This window comes from Anomaloglossus baeobatrachus, chromosome 2, assembly GCF_048569485.1.
Source record: "Anomaloglossus baeobatrachus isolate aAnoBae1 chromosome 2, aAnoBae1.hap1, whole genome shotgun sequence".
Classification (NCBI taxonomy): domain Eukaryota; kingdom Metazoa; phylum Chordata; class Amphibia; order Anura; family Aromobatidae; genus Anomaloglossus; species Anomaloglossus baeobatrachus.
Window position 1 is genome coordinate 462,604,217 of NC_134354.1, and position 16,830 is coordinate 462,621,046.

The following is a 16,830-nucleotide window of genomic DNA, read 5'->3' on the forward strand; positions in this document are numbered from 1 at the left end:
AGTTCCATATCCCACTCCTAAAGTGACATCTTGTCCTTAATATTCCAGACAACTGTGAGGGGCTTCATATAGGAGCTTCTTTGGAACGGCGGCATTTTCAAATGCTGAGCATTGGTTATTATGAGCTACCATAGCCTGAGATACTGAACAAGTATTCTTTATTAATCCATGCCTAACACCTCACAACCAGCCAGTGATCTGCAGCTATAAACTCTGACCTATACAATTTGACCAAATTTACTATAATTCAGCCGGTATTGATTTGGATTATCAGGACAGTGGATAGGAGATCCTTTTCTGTCATTACATTTTACTTGAATTGTATGATCTTTTCAGCATTATTTATTTTATAGAAGTAGCCAAAAGTGTTTTTCACAAACTTTGCTGCTTCAGATTTTTTTAAGGTTTTTCAGTCAGATGTTTCTATGGTTACTGAAGTACAATTATCAGCATTTCATACGTTTTTACACTTAAAATTTATCAATATTATACAAAAACTATTATATAAAGTGTTTCCCATTCATTTTCAAGACTTATGCAATTCACCCTCACATGCTGGATATCAGCTTTTGGGCCAAATCCTGACTGATGACAACCCATTCTTATAATCGGTGCTTAAAGTTTATCACAATTTCTGTGTTTTTGTTTCTTCACCTGCCTTTTGAGGATTAACTATTAACTCTATTTGATCGAGATCTGTGGAGTTTCCAGGCCATGGTCCCAATATTTACAAGTTTTGATCACCAAGACTTTTATCACTTTTCCAGCATGAAGAAGCACTATGTAACAAGACAAATCATAGTTCATCCCTATATTGCTCCTAGATCGTTGAGAGAAGTTGGTCTTTGAGGATGTTGAGATCCCATTCTTTATTCATGGCAGCATTCTTAGACAAAATTGCGAGTGAGCCCACTCCTATGGATGGAAAAGAACCACCCATATTAATGGACTCAGGATTAGGGTTCAGTGAGCATTACAATGCTCGGGTGCTTGGTACTCGTAACAAACAGTTACACGATCAAACGGGTTTGACTCATGTACCGAGTATAATGGAAGTCAATGGGGGAGCCCCAGCATTTTTCTGGAAGACTTAATGTAAAAATGTTCGAGTTTCCCATTAACTTCCATTATACTCGGTACACGAGTTAAGCCTGTTTGAGCATCCAACTGCTCATTGCAAGTACAGAGCACTCAAGCATGGTTGTGCTCGCTCATCACTACCTAGGATTCATTACTATTAGCATGCCATAGGACACATGGTAGTGTAGACTTCTCTAGACAATCATTTTTCCAGATATTTAAAGCAGTCTCAAGAATGCTTCATCAGAGGAAATAACTCTACTTCAATCATCTAACATACAATCATTGTACTTCCGTCAGAATGTCAGTTTGACCTTGATGTTTTTCTTTATGCTGAACTTCTTAACATCAAGCCAACCTCCAAAAGCCTTCAGCTCACAGTGCGTGCAGATGCACTGACACCTGCCTGCTGCCATTCCAGAGCTAGCTCTGCACTGGTGTTAAACCAATCCAGTAGCTGAATCGTCTTTAGGAGATAGCCTGAATAAAGAATGGTATGTAAGTATCCTCCAAAAGCAACTTCTTCCAATGATCCAGGACCAATTTGTTAATGAAGTACTGTCTCTAGCATGATGGAGCACTATGTCACAAGGCAAAAGTAATAACTAAGTGGCTTGGTGAACAAAGCATACAATTTTTGAGTCCATGGCAAAGAAACTTACCAGATCTCAATCCCATTGAGAACCTATAGTCGATCCTCAAAAAGCAGGTGAACAAATAAAACCACAGAAATTGTGATAAACTCCAAGAACTGATTAGACAAGAATAGTTTACAATTAGTCAGGATTTGACAATTAGTCAGGATTTGACTGAGAAGCTGATTCCAGCATGTCACGGCGAATTGCAGAAGTCTCAATAAATAGTGGTTAACACTGTAATTATTGAATCTTTACATAAGCTTGATAAAAGCTTAAAAACCGATAAAATGCTTTTAGTTGTATTTCAGTCGCCATAGAAACATCTGACTAAATTATCTAAAAACGCTGAAGCAGCAAACTTTGTAAAAACCAAAATATGCATCAGTCTCAAAGGTTTTGGCCATAACAATATTATGTAATTACTAAAAATATGTCACCTATTATCATGAATATTTAGATCTTGCATCTCTGCATTGAAAACCACAATTTATTCTTAACAAAAAGGAAGGTGGATTCAATAGAGATTCAACAAATAAAAATGCAAGCCAAAGAAGAAAAAGCCAGGAAAAAGGTAATATAAGTGGATAAGTTATCTATCTATCTATCTATCTATCTATCTATCTATCTATCTATCTATCTATCTATCTATCTATCTCTCTATCTCTCTCTCTATCTCTCTATCTCTCTATCTATCTCTATCTCTCTCTCATTTTTCTGTTAGCATTAACTCCTAATGATACAAAATTCATATAATTATTAGAAACTAACAGACTCTGCTTTATCAGAAAGAGCATCAGAGACTGGTTCTGGAGAAACAGCTAAGGGAAGAAGCAGAAAGAGGTAAAGAAGATCTTGAGAGAAGACTGTTTCAGGTGGAAGAGGAGGCAAGGCAGGCCAATGATGCTTTGGTATGTATGCTTCTCCGGGTGTTAGTAGTTAAAAGGTTCCATTTTCATTCCAAGGGATAGTGGAATTGGCAATTGAATAAGTGATGAATCTTGAATGGTGGTGGTTTTATTGCCCATAGGCTATGGGGCTCCATTCCAAGATTTGCTAAAGTGTCTGATGCTTACTTGTTCACCCCCATAAAAGACCATCCTAATGTATTCTGCATAAGTATGACTGACTTCTTTTGTTTTCTGTTTCATAGCTCCGATCTAATGAAGCAGCTGAGTTACTAGCAGAAAAGGTACAGATTGCAGAGGATGAAGCAAAGCTTCTAGCTCAGGACGCAGTGGAAGCCAGGCATGAACTCCAACGCCTTGAGTTGGCAGTGCTCAAAAGTAAGGATGAGATGCGGATGATGGAGAAAAAGATGAGAGAATGTGATATGATCACCAAGAAACTACTCCAGGACTCTGGCAGAAGGTACCTCCTTAGTGGTTTTAAGTCCTCATGACATGGGTACAAGCTGGCTAAATAGTTATGGGCATATGCTAATTTCTTGTACTTGATAAATTCTTGAACATGTTATTCAAAGTCATTTTCTTCATTTATATGTAAGTTTCCAAATATCCTAGATCCAGATTTTTTAAATTTACCTTTCATGCACCTCCAGTCTTGGGCCATCTAAGTTTCCACAATTCACTGCATTCTAATATAAGAGGAGCAGAATTCTGAATTTAGTTTTTTTTTTTTTAAACATCTTTTTATTGAATTTTAACCGAATTTCTTTTACAATCTGCTCTTATACAAAGAGCATTTCATTGATGACATTATAATCAAAACAGTCCCGCCCACCCCTCCCCCCGCTCTGCGTGCGACCAGAAGCAACTTAAAATGGTAACTTATGTAATTGGTATGTGTCCATTGAGCAGTTCAAGAAGGTACCAAGAGGTCTGTCCAAACTGAGATTTAAGTCTATCCTTAAGCACTGTAGCCAAGTTAGGTATAAATAAAGACCATGTTTCAAAGAAACGCTTAGTCAGCTTCTCCTTATTCGACAGTGCATCCAGCCAGTCCATTTTGAATATGAACATTAGTTTTGTTTGGATAAACGCTAGAGAGGGTGCTTCAGGATTTACCCAGAGATGTAGGATACTTTTCCTAGTGACCGAGGCCCAAATAGTTAACATTGCCCTGGTACCTCTCGGAAGACTTTGTTGAGCCTCCTCCAACATGTTAAAAATCGCCCACTGTGGTGTCAGAGCAAACTGAATATTGTATGTGTTTTGTAAGACTGAGTGAACGCTTCTACATACTCCCTGTATCTGAACACAGTCCCATAAGTGGTGAAACAGGTCAGTGTCTCTTATGCCACATTTAGAACAAGAGTATAAGGCATTTGTGTCCATTTTTGATTGAATTTTTGGAGTAATATATGCTATATGTAGAATCATCAAGGCCATATCTGTGCAGCTACTGGACGACAGAAATTTACGTTGCAACAGCGTGGCTTGTAAAAAATCCTTTACCTCGAACTCTGGCATGTCTACCTTCCATTTTGCTGGACCTGTTGTTTTCCCCTCCCATGTCCAAACTGTACGCAACATTGAATAAACCTGACTAGTCGAGGACGCCTGGCTTCTTGCCCTCCTAAGAAAGTTATCCACACTTCCTCCAAGATCTCCCTTTGGCTTGTCAACAAGATATTTTTGTGCCAAGCTACGCGCCTGAAGAAAAAGAAAAGGCTGACCCACAAAAGCTGGAAATCGGTGTGCCGCCTTTTCGTAAGAAAGCAACGACCAATCAGGCTCCATTAGATCTGCAGCATAAGCACAACCCTGCATTGACAATGTTTCATAAATCCTCGGAGGGCGACCCTGGAGGAATCTCGGATTTCCAACAAAGGGTTGAAATGGGGAACTTGAAGTGTTAATTTTACCAAGTTTCCTCACCTTCCTCCACGTTTGTATAGTATGCCATAGTGTTGGATGATCCCTAACCTCACTCGGTATTTCCTCGTTCCCTAAATGCAGCAATGCTGTTAACGAGACTTGTGAACATAGCTGTTGTTCCAATTGTACATTGGCAAAGTGAGATACTCCTCACACCCAGTCCACCACATATCTAAAATTTGCTGCTAGATTATATCTGCCCAGATCTGGAAGATTTATGCCCCCTGCCCCTTTTGGTAATTGAAGCTTGATTAAGCTGATCCTAGTACGCCCCTTGTGCCCCCAAATGAATTTTCCAAAGGATGAATTTAGTAGCTTAATATCTGATTTGCGTAGAAGCAACGGGAGAGTCTGAAATAAGAACATTATTTTGGGGAATGCTACCATTTTAATTAAGTGACATCGGCCCGAAAAGGATATTTTCAGATGTTTCCAAGATTGGAGTAGATGTATTAATGAATTTATAAGAGGCTTATAATTAATTTGATATAGTAACAAGGGGTTTGCTGGGAGCTGAATCCCCAAATATTTAATGGACCTGGTACACCACTGGAAGGGAAATAAGTTGTTATCAATTTTACCCGATTTGTACATTGCCAATGCCTCAGTTTTTTTGTAATTTACCCTGAATCCTGAGGCCTTTCCAAAATTATTCAATGTGTTCATTATCTCTGGAATCGCTTGAGAGGGATTGGCAATAAACAATAAAATATCATCGGCAAAAGCCAAAAGTTTAATTGTTGTCCCACCGACTCTCATGCCCTGAAATATTGCTAAATTATGTAGGGTCCTCAACATTGGGTCCAGAGCCAAATTAAACAATAAAGGTGACAAGGGACACCCCTGCCTCGTTCCCCTCTGTACCTCAAATGGCTCAGAGAATGTATTATTTATAGATAGTTTGGATTTGGGTTCTGTGTATATCATCTTGACTGCTTCGCAAAACCAGGATCCACCTGGCGACATGCCAAAAGATTATGTAAATAGGCCCAAGAGACCCTGTCAAAGGACTTGTCCGCATCAAGGCTAACTACTATATGTTTGGTACATCTATGCTTCCTGCTATAAGAGATAGCCCCAATAGCCGTCCTGATGTTATAGGTGATGGATTTCCCGTGCACGAATCCCGTTTGGAAGGGCAGAATAAGATCTGGAATCACTTGTTGTAATCTACCAGCTAGTATTTTAGTAAAGATTTTAAAATCAGAGTTGAGTAATGAGATGGGTCTGTATCCCTCTACCTGTAGTGGGTCTTTTCCTGGCTTAGGTAAAACTATAATGTTTGCCTCATTGAACCTGTCGGGAATTATTCTATCTGTGACTATCTTATTATACACTGCACATAGATGAGGACCGATAGAGGCTCCCAAGATCTTATAATATTCGTTACTAAATCCGTCGGGCCCTGGGCTTTTGGCTAGTTTAAGAGTGCCATTAGTTTTTACTATTTCACTATTTCTGAAATATTTATAGGGGCGTTTAGTACTACTCTTTGTTCCTCTGTCAAGATGGGCGCTACGGTACCATGGATAAAATCAGCTTCCCCGTCAACCTCCCTCGGTTCCGCCTCATACAGCGAGCCAAAGAATGCCCTGAACTCCTCCACTATTTCCTCATCTTTTGTTACCATGGTACCATCTTTCTTTTTAATTTTGTGGATTCTAGTGGTGGTTCTAAAGGGTTTGGTTAAAGAAGCTAGTAATTTCCCAGGTTTGTTGCCCCATTTAAAGTATTTATGTTTCTGGTAGTCCAGGTTACTAAGTGCCATCTCATGGGCCAAGGTGTCCACCGCCTCCTTGGCCTCTAAGAAATGTTGTTTTGTCGCATCCGTGTTGTTATTTTTAAAATCTTTATATGCCTGCGTGAGAAGTTTTTGTGCTGATATAGTTTGTTCCAGGAGCTTTTTTCTCTTATGGCTGACATATGATATTATCTGACCTCTTACTACTGCCTTGGAGGCAGCCCAATACAAACCAGCGTCCCCACTATGCTCGTGATTATCCTTCTCATAAAGGCTCCAGTAGTTTTGTAAAGAAGCTTTGAAATCCTCAGATTGATATAAATATGAAGGAAACCTCCACCTTCTTTCCCGTAGTATTGTGGTAGATAATAACAAATTAAAAGTAACCGGTGCATGATCCGAAATACAGATGTCTAGGATGTTGGAGGAAAGTAAATGTGGCATCAGTGCTGGGCTTAGTAGCCAATAGTCAATCCGTGTATGTAAGTCATGGACATGTGAATAAAATGTATAGTCTTTATCTATTGGGTGCTGCATGCGCCATGTGTCTATTAGTCCCAATTGATTGACGAGATATTGCAAACCACTATGGAGCGCCAATAGAGGAGATGGCTGGGGACTTGACCTGTCTAAAATTCCATCATGAGCCTCATTGAAATCTCCGCCTACAATTAAATTAGTCATATCCCAACCTGTGATACTTTCAATCAATCTGGCTCTGAACTGTGGATCAGGAATATTTGGTGCATATATGTTTGCTAAGTTATAGATAGTGCCCTCTATCTTCACTTTCACCAAAATAATCTCCCCATAGGGTCCTCTGAAACCTCCAGAACTTCATGACTTATATGCTTATTGATCAATATAGCTACCCCTCTTTGTTTTCTCGTAAATGACGCTTCTGCACATACGGCATATTTTCTGCTGTGAAGAAATGGGTGATTGGCCTTCATCCAGTGTGTTTCCTGTAAGAAGACAATATGGCAATTTAAACGATGTAGATAATTTAAAACTTTTTTCCTCTTAATAGGAGAGTTTAACCCGTTAACATTCCAGGAGCACCAATACAGCGATTTAATCGTGGACACATTTGTGCTCTCTGTGTTAGTCATTTATCCTATTCCAGAAGGAGGAATTAATTGTAAAATTATAAACAACCTATTTGGGTTCCCTCGTCCATCCCAGCGAGTTAACGCGACAACCCATATGAGAGCTAAACTAAAGGTACGCACGCAGAGCCCCCTAACCCCTTCCCATCTAAACAAAAACCTTAATCTAATGGCAATGTCACCTGCCTCTCTGGCAGTCCTGACACTGAAAAAAAAAGGAAGAACAGAATGAACATCAGAACTGTAGCACAGTGACGTCTCCGATTTAAGTGTCTGTGTTGACTGCTGGCGAAGCTCCATTTTCCTGAAGAAGGTAATTTAAAGCCAACTTAGGATCTTCAAAAGTCCAATTCTTTCCCCCTGTAGTGAAGCATAGAACAGCAGGATACAGTAGACTGAAGCGAATATTTTTTTCCGCCAATAGTTTGCATGCTGGATTGAAGGCTTTGCGTCTTTTTGTCAAGGCTGCTGAGTAATCTTGGAACAAAAGCAGTTTAGAGTTATTGTAGGTAAGTGAACGATTTTTTTCTAAATGCTGTCAGCAATCTGATCTTGTCTTGGAAGTCCAGGACCTTAAAAATTACTTGTCTGGGTCTGACCTCTCCATCATTTCGAGGTGGGCCCACTCTGTGGGCCCTTTCAATAGCAATTGGCCCCGACTTTAGATCCAATTTCAAAGCTCCTGGTAGCCATTCTGAAGTGAGTTTCAGTAGATCAGCTTGCCGAACCGATTCAGGGACGCCCACCAACCTTAAATTATTGCGTCTGGACCTGTTTTCAAGATCATCTACCTTGTCCAGCAATACAGCAATGTCCTTATTCCTGCTCTCCAGCATCTCTGAAATTTCCTTTACAGAGTCCTCCATGTCAGAGACCCTCTGCTCCACATCTGTTAGCCTTGAACCCTGGGCATTAACTTGGGTGACTATAATGTCTAATGAAGACTGGAAGGCTGCCAGCCGCCCATCAATCACCGGCATCAAGAGATCCGTGATGGCCTTAGCAGTGTCCTGGGGTGGGTCTGTAGTTGCCTCAGGGGAAGCCTCTGGTGATGGGGGTGCATTTTGGTTTCATCTTTGCGGTCTAATTCCTTTACTTGGTTGTGTGGCATTGCTCTTACCCACAAATTTATCCATAGTAAGAACTGTAAATATGGAGCTTCTTTAGAGACTGTGGTGACGTCACAATAACATAAGCTTAATTACATCTGTGTGGTAAACTTGGCTGTTTCACAATTATTTCCACGCTGTGTATGAGAGTGTATAGATGTTACTTGAAAAAGACCAGTCAGAAGGGCAGGAGGCAGGCCAGATGACTGATCCCACTTCTTTTTGTTTTTCACCCTCTTCTATACTGTCAGTGCTGGTGAAGTAGGGGTTAATCAAGTTGAGCTGTGATGCACTTCGGGCTTATCTGCCTCTGTTTACTGTTGCAGATTACAGGCATTGTGCAGCAGCCATTTAAGATGAGACCTGCAGGGATGTATCTGCCCCCTTCACAGCCCCCTGTTTATCTCCTGACCTGCTCTCACAGCCGAATGTCTCCAGGGGCTCTCAGCTCCCTCCTCACTCACAGTATCTCAGGCGGTGGGCCTGTCCACGGAGCTCTGTGTGACAGGTAAACACAGCGTGCAGTCCTGTTTGCTGAGCTTGCTGCTGCTCGGTGTTTCACTATTTCTTCTGTGGCAGGGAGGGGAGTGTGTGAGAGTTCACTGAAAACTATGGCTGCCGCTAGAAGCACTTCAGTTCCCTTCCCTGTCTCCTTCTGGATGTTAGTGCCCGATATTTAACCCCTCTCTTACCAGGTCCCGGGTGCTTTCCGTTTGCAGTGGCACATCTGCAGGGGGAGCAGGGAGGATGGGCAGCGTTCCTCTGTGCAGCACAGCCCACAGCCTGCAGCCTGGTGCTTTGTGTCAGAGCACTCCTTTCTTTGTGGTGCAGCATACACCTTTCACCTCCGGAGTATTAGGAGAGCCGGGCCTGATGTGCGCCCCTTGTCCTGGCCTTATCCCTGCAGCCTTGAGATGTTAGGATGGGCCTGGATAACGTTTTTGGCCTAGGCTGCTGCAGGAGCTCATGATAAAAGCAGCTACCTCGTAGCTCCGCCTCCCGGAAGCCCTAAATTTAGTTTTTGACAAATATCATGGAAAATAAACTGGGAACTAGTAAAAGTGTTTGGAAATTCAACTATATATGCACATTTTACCTGTAGCATAATGTTATAATGTTTTTAACTTTTCCAAAAAAACAATGACTTAAAGCTGGCTATACCTATATCAAATTGCACGGCTAATTCTCTTGGGAAATGCAAGCTCATATCAGCAGTGTGCATTTTTACTGCCGTTAGTAAAGAGGGATAAGCTGCTGCCAGACACATCTGGAACTGAATATCTGGGTGGATTGAAGAATTATGTTAAAAGTTAACCTGCCCAGTCCAAATTCCACCTGATGACAGATACAGGGAAATATAATGAATGCCCCAAAACACATTGGCATGGGTCTATCTTCTCTTGCCTATAATAATCAGCTGTTATGATTGGGGGAAAAAGGGAGGCTTAAAATATGGCTACACACTGATTTTTTTTAAATTAAACATGATTTTATTAATTAAAATGGTAAAACATACTAATTATAACGCTGTATATTTCTTAATGTCATAATGATACTAACATATTATTCTTAAGGCCCTCATACATATTAGACTTGTTGGCTGAACCCAGCGATATCGATGGGTTCGGCCGATGGTCTAATCTATATAGTAGTGCTGGTTGACTGATGGTCAGGAGAAATGTTGATTGGACAAGTCCAGTTTCGGACTGCTGATGGCATTGTTCTTGCTGAGATAAGCCTCTAGATGATGTGTCAGTCGGCAGCTTTCTCACAATGCACACAGGAACACTTAGCGCAGGAACACTTAGCGGAGTGAGATGGCTGTCAGCTGAACAATTGGCTGAAACATTGTCAGTCTGACAGACATCTAGTGTGTATGGCCAGCCTAACTACAACTTTAACAATGTGTTAAAAAAAATACATAAAGCATAAAATAATTTACCTTGTATGAGCATACAAAGCTAACGAGGCTTGTGTATCGCACCGCGCTCGGCTACAGCCGAGCCGCTCGGGTCCGGGCTCGTTTGGGGGGTGGCTCGAGCGCCTCTGGACCCGGGGGTCACGTCGCTCTGCAAGGGGCAAGGGGTTGCTGGCGATCTCGATGGGGGTGGTTAGGTAGGTGTACGGCCGAAGCCGTGTTTGGGTTCGTGACACCACCCACGGGACGTGGTGAAGGTGTAGACACCACCGCTGCAGTTACGGGGGCACCCGGTGGAGATGGTCGTGCAGCAAGATGTTAACCCCTCAGTGGGCAGGGATGGTGGCCCCGGCACCCGCTTGGGGAGAGTAGTGGCTGGGCGGTGCAGGGCGGCGCGTGGCCGGGTGGCACTGTTGTACTCACAATTACTGATACACACAAGTCTCTGACAAACAAAGTTGATGGTGGTCGGTGCCCACAGCCGGCTGCGTCTTGTCCCCCACCCGGGTTAGTGGTTTTGGCCTTTTTCCTACACCTTGTGATGTTTGTGTAGACTGCCTGTGCCTCAGCAACGGGAGTCCGCTCCCCGGCTGTGTATGTGTCGGTGGAGTCCGTTTGCCCGCAGGCGCTGGCCCGTGGGATCTCTCTGCCTGTGCGGTGGCTTTCTATCCCCCTCGGTGGGCTTTTGCCTTCTGTCGGGACTTGGGATAGGAAAGGACCTAAGGTCCAGACCTCAATCAGTAAATTCGACGTGGTCCAGTGGCTTCTGGGCCTCGTTCTGGGTCTGAGTACCCCCCTGGTGCTCTGGTTTCAAGTCGGTTACCCGGTTCGGTACCGGCGGGTCACTACCCTGTCCCGGTCCCTTATGGTTCCACCTGGCTGTCTTCCCAGATCCTGCAGGCCAGGCCACCGCCTGCCTCCTAGTCAAGGTACCAGGGCTACGACCCTGGCACCTGTCAGTTTTCCGCTGCAGACCTGGGCACAGGTCTGCTGCACTCTACTCAACTCTACACTACAAACTGACCACTCATGACTGACCACTGTTTCTCCTGCCTCAGGCCCTCTGAACTCCTCGGTGGGCGTGGCCAACCACCTGGCTCCGCCCCCTGGTGTGTCCATTAAGCCCTGAGGGAGGTGACTAGGTTTTAAAAGGTTGGCTGCTGTTACCTTTTTAAGGGGACAGGTGTTATGCGGGGCCTATCTGTGACTACCTGGTTAGTCCAGGGCGTCACATTCTCCCTTGGTTAATCACAGACCGTCCGCGGGCTGTCCGACCACCACCGTTTATGTAAACTGAAAAAGATAAAAAGGGAAAACACATACAATTATAATAACATTATTTACATTTTTCAAGTATATGTTAAGTTTCTTGCCTTTCGGGAGGCATTTTGCTTAAACTGTTGCTAACGGGTAAAGAAAAAACATTTTTATTCAACGGGAACGGGACCGGGTCCTTTCCGTCACCCACCCAAGCAAACCTAGATTTTGGTGCCACTGCTAAGCAATGGTGCGCACCCCTTTTCCCTAGTCCAGTAAACAGGAATGGGTCCGGGTATTGCCCAAACGGGCCAGGTACAAAGTTCTATACCCGACAGTCTCTCCAGAGGCCCCACGTTCAGGGGACCCCTGACCCGGAGGATTGTCACCAGTTGCAATGGCGACAGGGCCTCAGCCATCACATTGCCGCAGGCCCTTCCTCCAGCCTGCCTCTCCGGAGGCTGTGGGACCAGAAAGGGTGGTCCGGGACTTATTTACAAACCCAATAGTTTTTGTGTGGCTTGCAAGTTCTCGGCCTTGTTCATGGGTTAAGCGGGGAAATCAACAAAGTCCCAACGGGGACGGGCAGTATGGTCCCAACGGGGACTTCAACATGGTAGCTGGGATCTGCTACCTTTAACACTGGTGCTCTTCATATTCTTCCTCCAGCACCACATCAGGACTGTATGGCGGGGGAGGGGACTGAGTGTGCCTCCGGGCACTGTTGCTCATCCTTCTCTTCACACTGAGGGCGAACCAGCCCCTCTCCCCGCAATGCCGGGTGTAGGTGACGAGCTCACCGGGCTTCAGGTCACAATCCGGGTGACCCAATGGGAGGTGAGGGTTAGCGTCCCGCCGGGAGACGAAGATTTCGGCCTCCAGGCCCAGTTCAAAGATGAACCCCCATCCTCGCCGGGGGTCAAACTGCCGGACCTGGCCCTCGTAGGTCGGGCCCTGTACTCGGTAGGTGGCACTCCGGAGGTTTTCTTTCTCCCGGATGGTACGGGCCAGCACCTCGGCCTTCTGTCTCTCCCGGGCCGCTATTTCCAGGCCCAACTGGTTCTGCTGCCGCTCCCAATATGGAGCGTCTGCCTGCTCCCTTTGCGCGGGGGTTGGGCTCAGCCGGAGCTCCCCCATGCCGGCTACGACCGGCACCATTTGGATTGGGGAACCCCGCTGTGTTGCGGCCTGCTGTGCGGCCACTACCCTGTCCCGGTCCCTTACGGTTCCACCTGGCCATCTTCCTGGCTCCTGCAGGCCTGGCCACCGCCTGCCTCCTAGTCAAGGTACCAGGGCTATGACCCTGGCACCTGTCAGTTTTCTGCTGCAGACCTGGGAACAGGTCTGCTGCACTCTACTCCACTCCACACTACAAACTGACCACTCACGACTGACGACTGTTTCTCCTGCATCAGGCTCTCTGAACTCCTCGGTGGGCATGGCCAACCACCTGGCTCCACCCCCTGTTGTGTCCATTAAGCCCTGAGGGAGGTGACTAGGTTTTAAAAGGTTGGCTGCTGTTACCTTTTTAGGGGGACAGGTGTTATGCGGGGCCTATCTGTGACTACCTGGCTAGTCCAGGGCATCACACTTGCAAAAGTAAAACTTAGCTTCAGCATTCAGGACAAGGTTTTTTGTGTGCAACCAAGAAATTAAAAGAAAGTGTTGTGGTCTCAACGTCTGTTCAGATGAGTTTCTGATTGAATTGAGCAAACTTTTCATACCCTTTTGGATTATAATTTCCTTATGACAAATCACCAGGATTCTAGAAGTTTCAACCACTTAATCCCCTTAGTCAGGAGGTGTGTGCATACCATGTCAGATTTTGAGACTACTCCTAAAGAGCTTTGTTTTGCAGACACATTTTAGCATCTTAATAATCATAAATCATGCATAATCTGTCTTATAAGTTTGGTGCACAACAGGTCTATTTATGGTACTGTTTCCTATAGAATTCTGAGATATTTGGCTTTGTAAGGTTAAGTTACCATAATGAATATTTGATGCGTTTTTGACTCTTCGTATTTTAAGTAGACAAAAAAATCCCCCGTAACATCTTAGGCTACGTTTCCACGATCAGGAGACACTGCGTTCTAGATGCAGTGTGATTCCTCTTGCAGAGACGCTAGTGCTCGCCACAGGAGAACACAGCGTCCGTGCCCGCGATCATAATTCTGGGTGCAGTGTATTTTCACTGTGTTCTCCAGCTGAGAACAATCACATCTTCGCAAACATACATTGACATGCTGCGGCTGCATAGAAAAGAAGCACAGTGGGCATGGGATTTCTATTAATCCCATCCACTGTGCTTGTACTGTACATGCAGAGTCGAAACCGCTGCTGCTATTCCTTATCGTGGGACCGTACCTTTCCAGCAAAGCATGGAAACCTCTTGGCCACTGTGCTTATTTTACACAGTATAAACTGATCTGTGTTGTTTTTTTTTTTTTTTTTAACATCTTAAGCATGTCAGTTCCTCTTGCAGTACATGTGCATTTTATTTGCAAAATCTCCCTATATGCTTAAAGAAAATCTACAGGTAAATAACATTTATGTCTTTTTAGTGCAGTTTCGCAGTGGAAATCCATAAAAATGCGCATTATGCACATATGACTGTATCAATAAAATTTTATCAAAGCTATGTAATGGCCAGTTTCCAAAACAGTTTCATTTAAAACATGACATATAAAAAAAAGAAAAATACAGTACAAAAAAATGCGATTAAAACATACTGAAAATCCCTTTAAAAAATTAAAGTGACCTAATTTAGAAATGCTGCAGAAACTTTTCAATATCAGTCATCAAATATTCAGTGTGGAATTTAGCCTAAATTGTTTTAAATGTATCAGTTTTGCCTAAACGTTTCCTTTAAATAGGCAAATGTCTTTACATGAGGCATCACTCATTTTCACAGGCTTATTTTTTATCATCTACTGTACATATAATTATATCCTTTGGCTACAGCAAAAAAAAAAAAAATATTTATAGGTTGTGGCAGCCTTGTGTATTCACCCAAAACATTTATATTCCATTTTCTTTCATTTGATCATTCTTAATCTTGTTTTATTGACAGAGCTAAGGAAGCGGAGTTGTTGGAGCAGGACTTACAGAAAGCCAGAGAAGCTGAACAGATCGCAAAGCAAAGGCTCTTAGAACTGGGCACAAATTGCCAACCTGTAAGTAGACATGGTATTATTATCTTGGCATAAATGGAGGTTGTAGACTACCAGGAGAGATCTACAAGGTGATGAGAGTTAGGCCCTGTGCGCACTTGCTGGTTTTTGCCTCGGATTTCCTGCGGTTTTGCTGCATGTTTCGCTGCATGTTATGTTCATAACATCTCTGCAGTGAATCACCAGCAAAACCTATGGGAAGAAAAAATGCTGTGCGCACTATGCGGATTTTGACAGCTGCATGTTTTGCTGCAGGATTACCGCAGCAAAAACAATTGCATGTCACTTCTTTTCCGCACGTCGCTGCGGGATTTCACTCCATTGACTGCAATGTAATCGTGAAATCCCACAGGGAATAATGCAGGCAGCAAATTCTGTGCGGTTCATTGCGTTTTCCTGCGTTATTCCCTCCGTTATTTCACGGTTTACCTGCGGTAATGTTCATCGCTGCCTGTGGTTTGCAGGGAAGTGATGTCATTATGACAGGAAGAGGAAGCGGAGCAGAGAGTAAACACAGATCAGACACAGACATAGAACACACACATCACACTCACACACAGACATATAGAATACACATAGAAAGCAAACGGAAATATAGAAAAAAAAACACCTGGGCTCCGCTGTATTTTTACCGTCCAGCCGAGGTAAGCACACAGCGGCGGCCCGGTATTCTCAGGCTGGGGAGGACGGGGGGCAGGGTTAATGCTCCCCCCCTCCTGCAGCCAAGAATATCAGCCCGCAGCTGCCCCGGGACTGTCGCATCCATTATGCGGAAGTACCAAAGTGTCCCCAGCTCTTCCTGTTGCCGTGATGCGGTGGCAGACAGGGTAATAAGGAGTTAATGGCGGCGGATCGCCGCCACTAAGTCCAGGCTTGATCATGGCAGAATCTATGAGACAGCTGACATGATCAACCCGTAAGTAAAGTGAAAAAACACACACACCGAAAAATCCTTTATTTTAAATAAAACACCAAAAAATCCTTTATTTTAAATAAAACACAAATAAGCCTCCTCATTCACCCTTTTATTAACCCCTCCCAAACACACAGCTCCGGCGTAATCCACATTCTGCGATGCTTGCATCCAGCCGTGACTGACACTGACACACTGCTGAATGCAGCCTCGCAGCGAGACAGCAGAGGTAACCACAGGGCATTTCCCACGGCTGGTAATGTGAACAACACATTACCGCTCGGGAGAAATGCAGCGATCTGTCCTCTATCTGTCTATCCCTCTATCTATCCCTCTATCTATTCTTCTATCTATTTGTCTATTTATCTATCTCAGAAGGAAATGATTTTTTTGTCTTTCAATGTGCTTTATTGCATTGAATGCAATAAAACACATGTACCAACCCGCACGCGGCAAAACCACGGCAATACCGCGAACAATACCGCGGTAAAACCGCAGCAAACCGCATGCGGTTTTCGGGTGCGGTTTGCCGCGTTTTTTTACCGCGGGTGCGGTAATTATTATTATTATTATTATTATTTATTATTATAGCGCCATTTATTCCATGGCGCTTTACAAGTGAAAGAGGGTATACGTACAACAATCATTAACAGTACAAGACAGACTGGTATAGGAGGAGAGAGAACCCTGCCCGCGAGGGCTCACAGTCTACAGGGAATGGGTGATGGTACAATAGGTGAGGACAGAGCTGGTTGCGCAGTGGTCTACTGGGCTGAGGGCTATTGTAGGTTGTAGGCTTGTTGGAAGAGGTGGGTCTTGAGGTTCCTCTTGAAGCTTTCCACGGTAGGGGAGAGTCTGATGTGCTGAGGTAGAGCGTTCCAGAGTATGGGGGATGCACGGGAGAAATCTTGTACACGATTGTGGGAAGAGGAGATAAGAGAGGAGCAGAGAAGGAGATCTTGTGAGGATCTAAGGTTGCGTGCAGGTAGGTACTGGGAGACTAGGTCACAGATGTAGGGAGGAGACAGGTTGTGCATGGCTTTGTATGTCATGGT

General features: G+C 44.0%; 1 protein-coding gene across 2 annotated transcripts in view; it reads left to right on the forward strand.

Moving 5' to 3' along the window:
• The window catches only part of LOC142291653 (merlin-like), a 121,864-nt gene that overhangs the window by 94,174 nt on the left and 10,860 nt on the right, over positions 1-16,830 (forward strand). For both annotated transcript variants that reach the window (XM_075336331.1, XM_075336332.1), the window contains exons 11-14: positions 2,176-2,289; positions 2,504-2,626; positions 2,869-3,086; positions 14,763-14,865. In XM_075336331.1, coding sequence (XP_075192446.1) covers positions 2,176-2,289; positions 2,504-2,626; positions 2,869-3,086; positions 14,763-14,865 — 558 coding nt within the window. The remainder of the gene's footprint in view (positions 1-2,175; positions 2,290-2,503; positions 2,627-2,868; positions 3,087-14,762; positions 14,866-16,830) is intronic.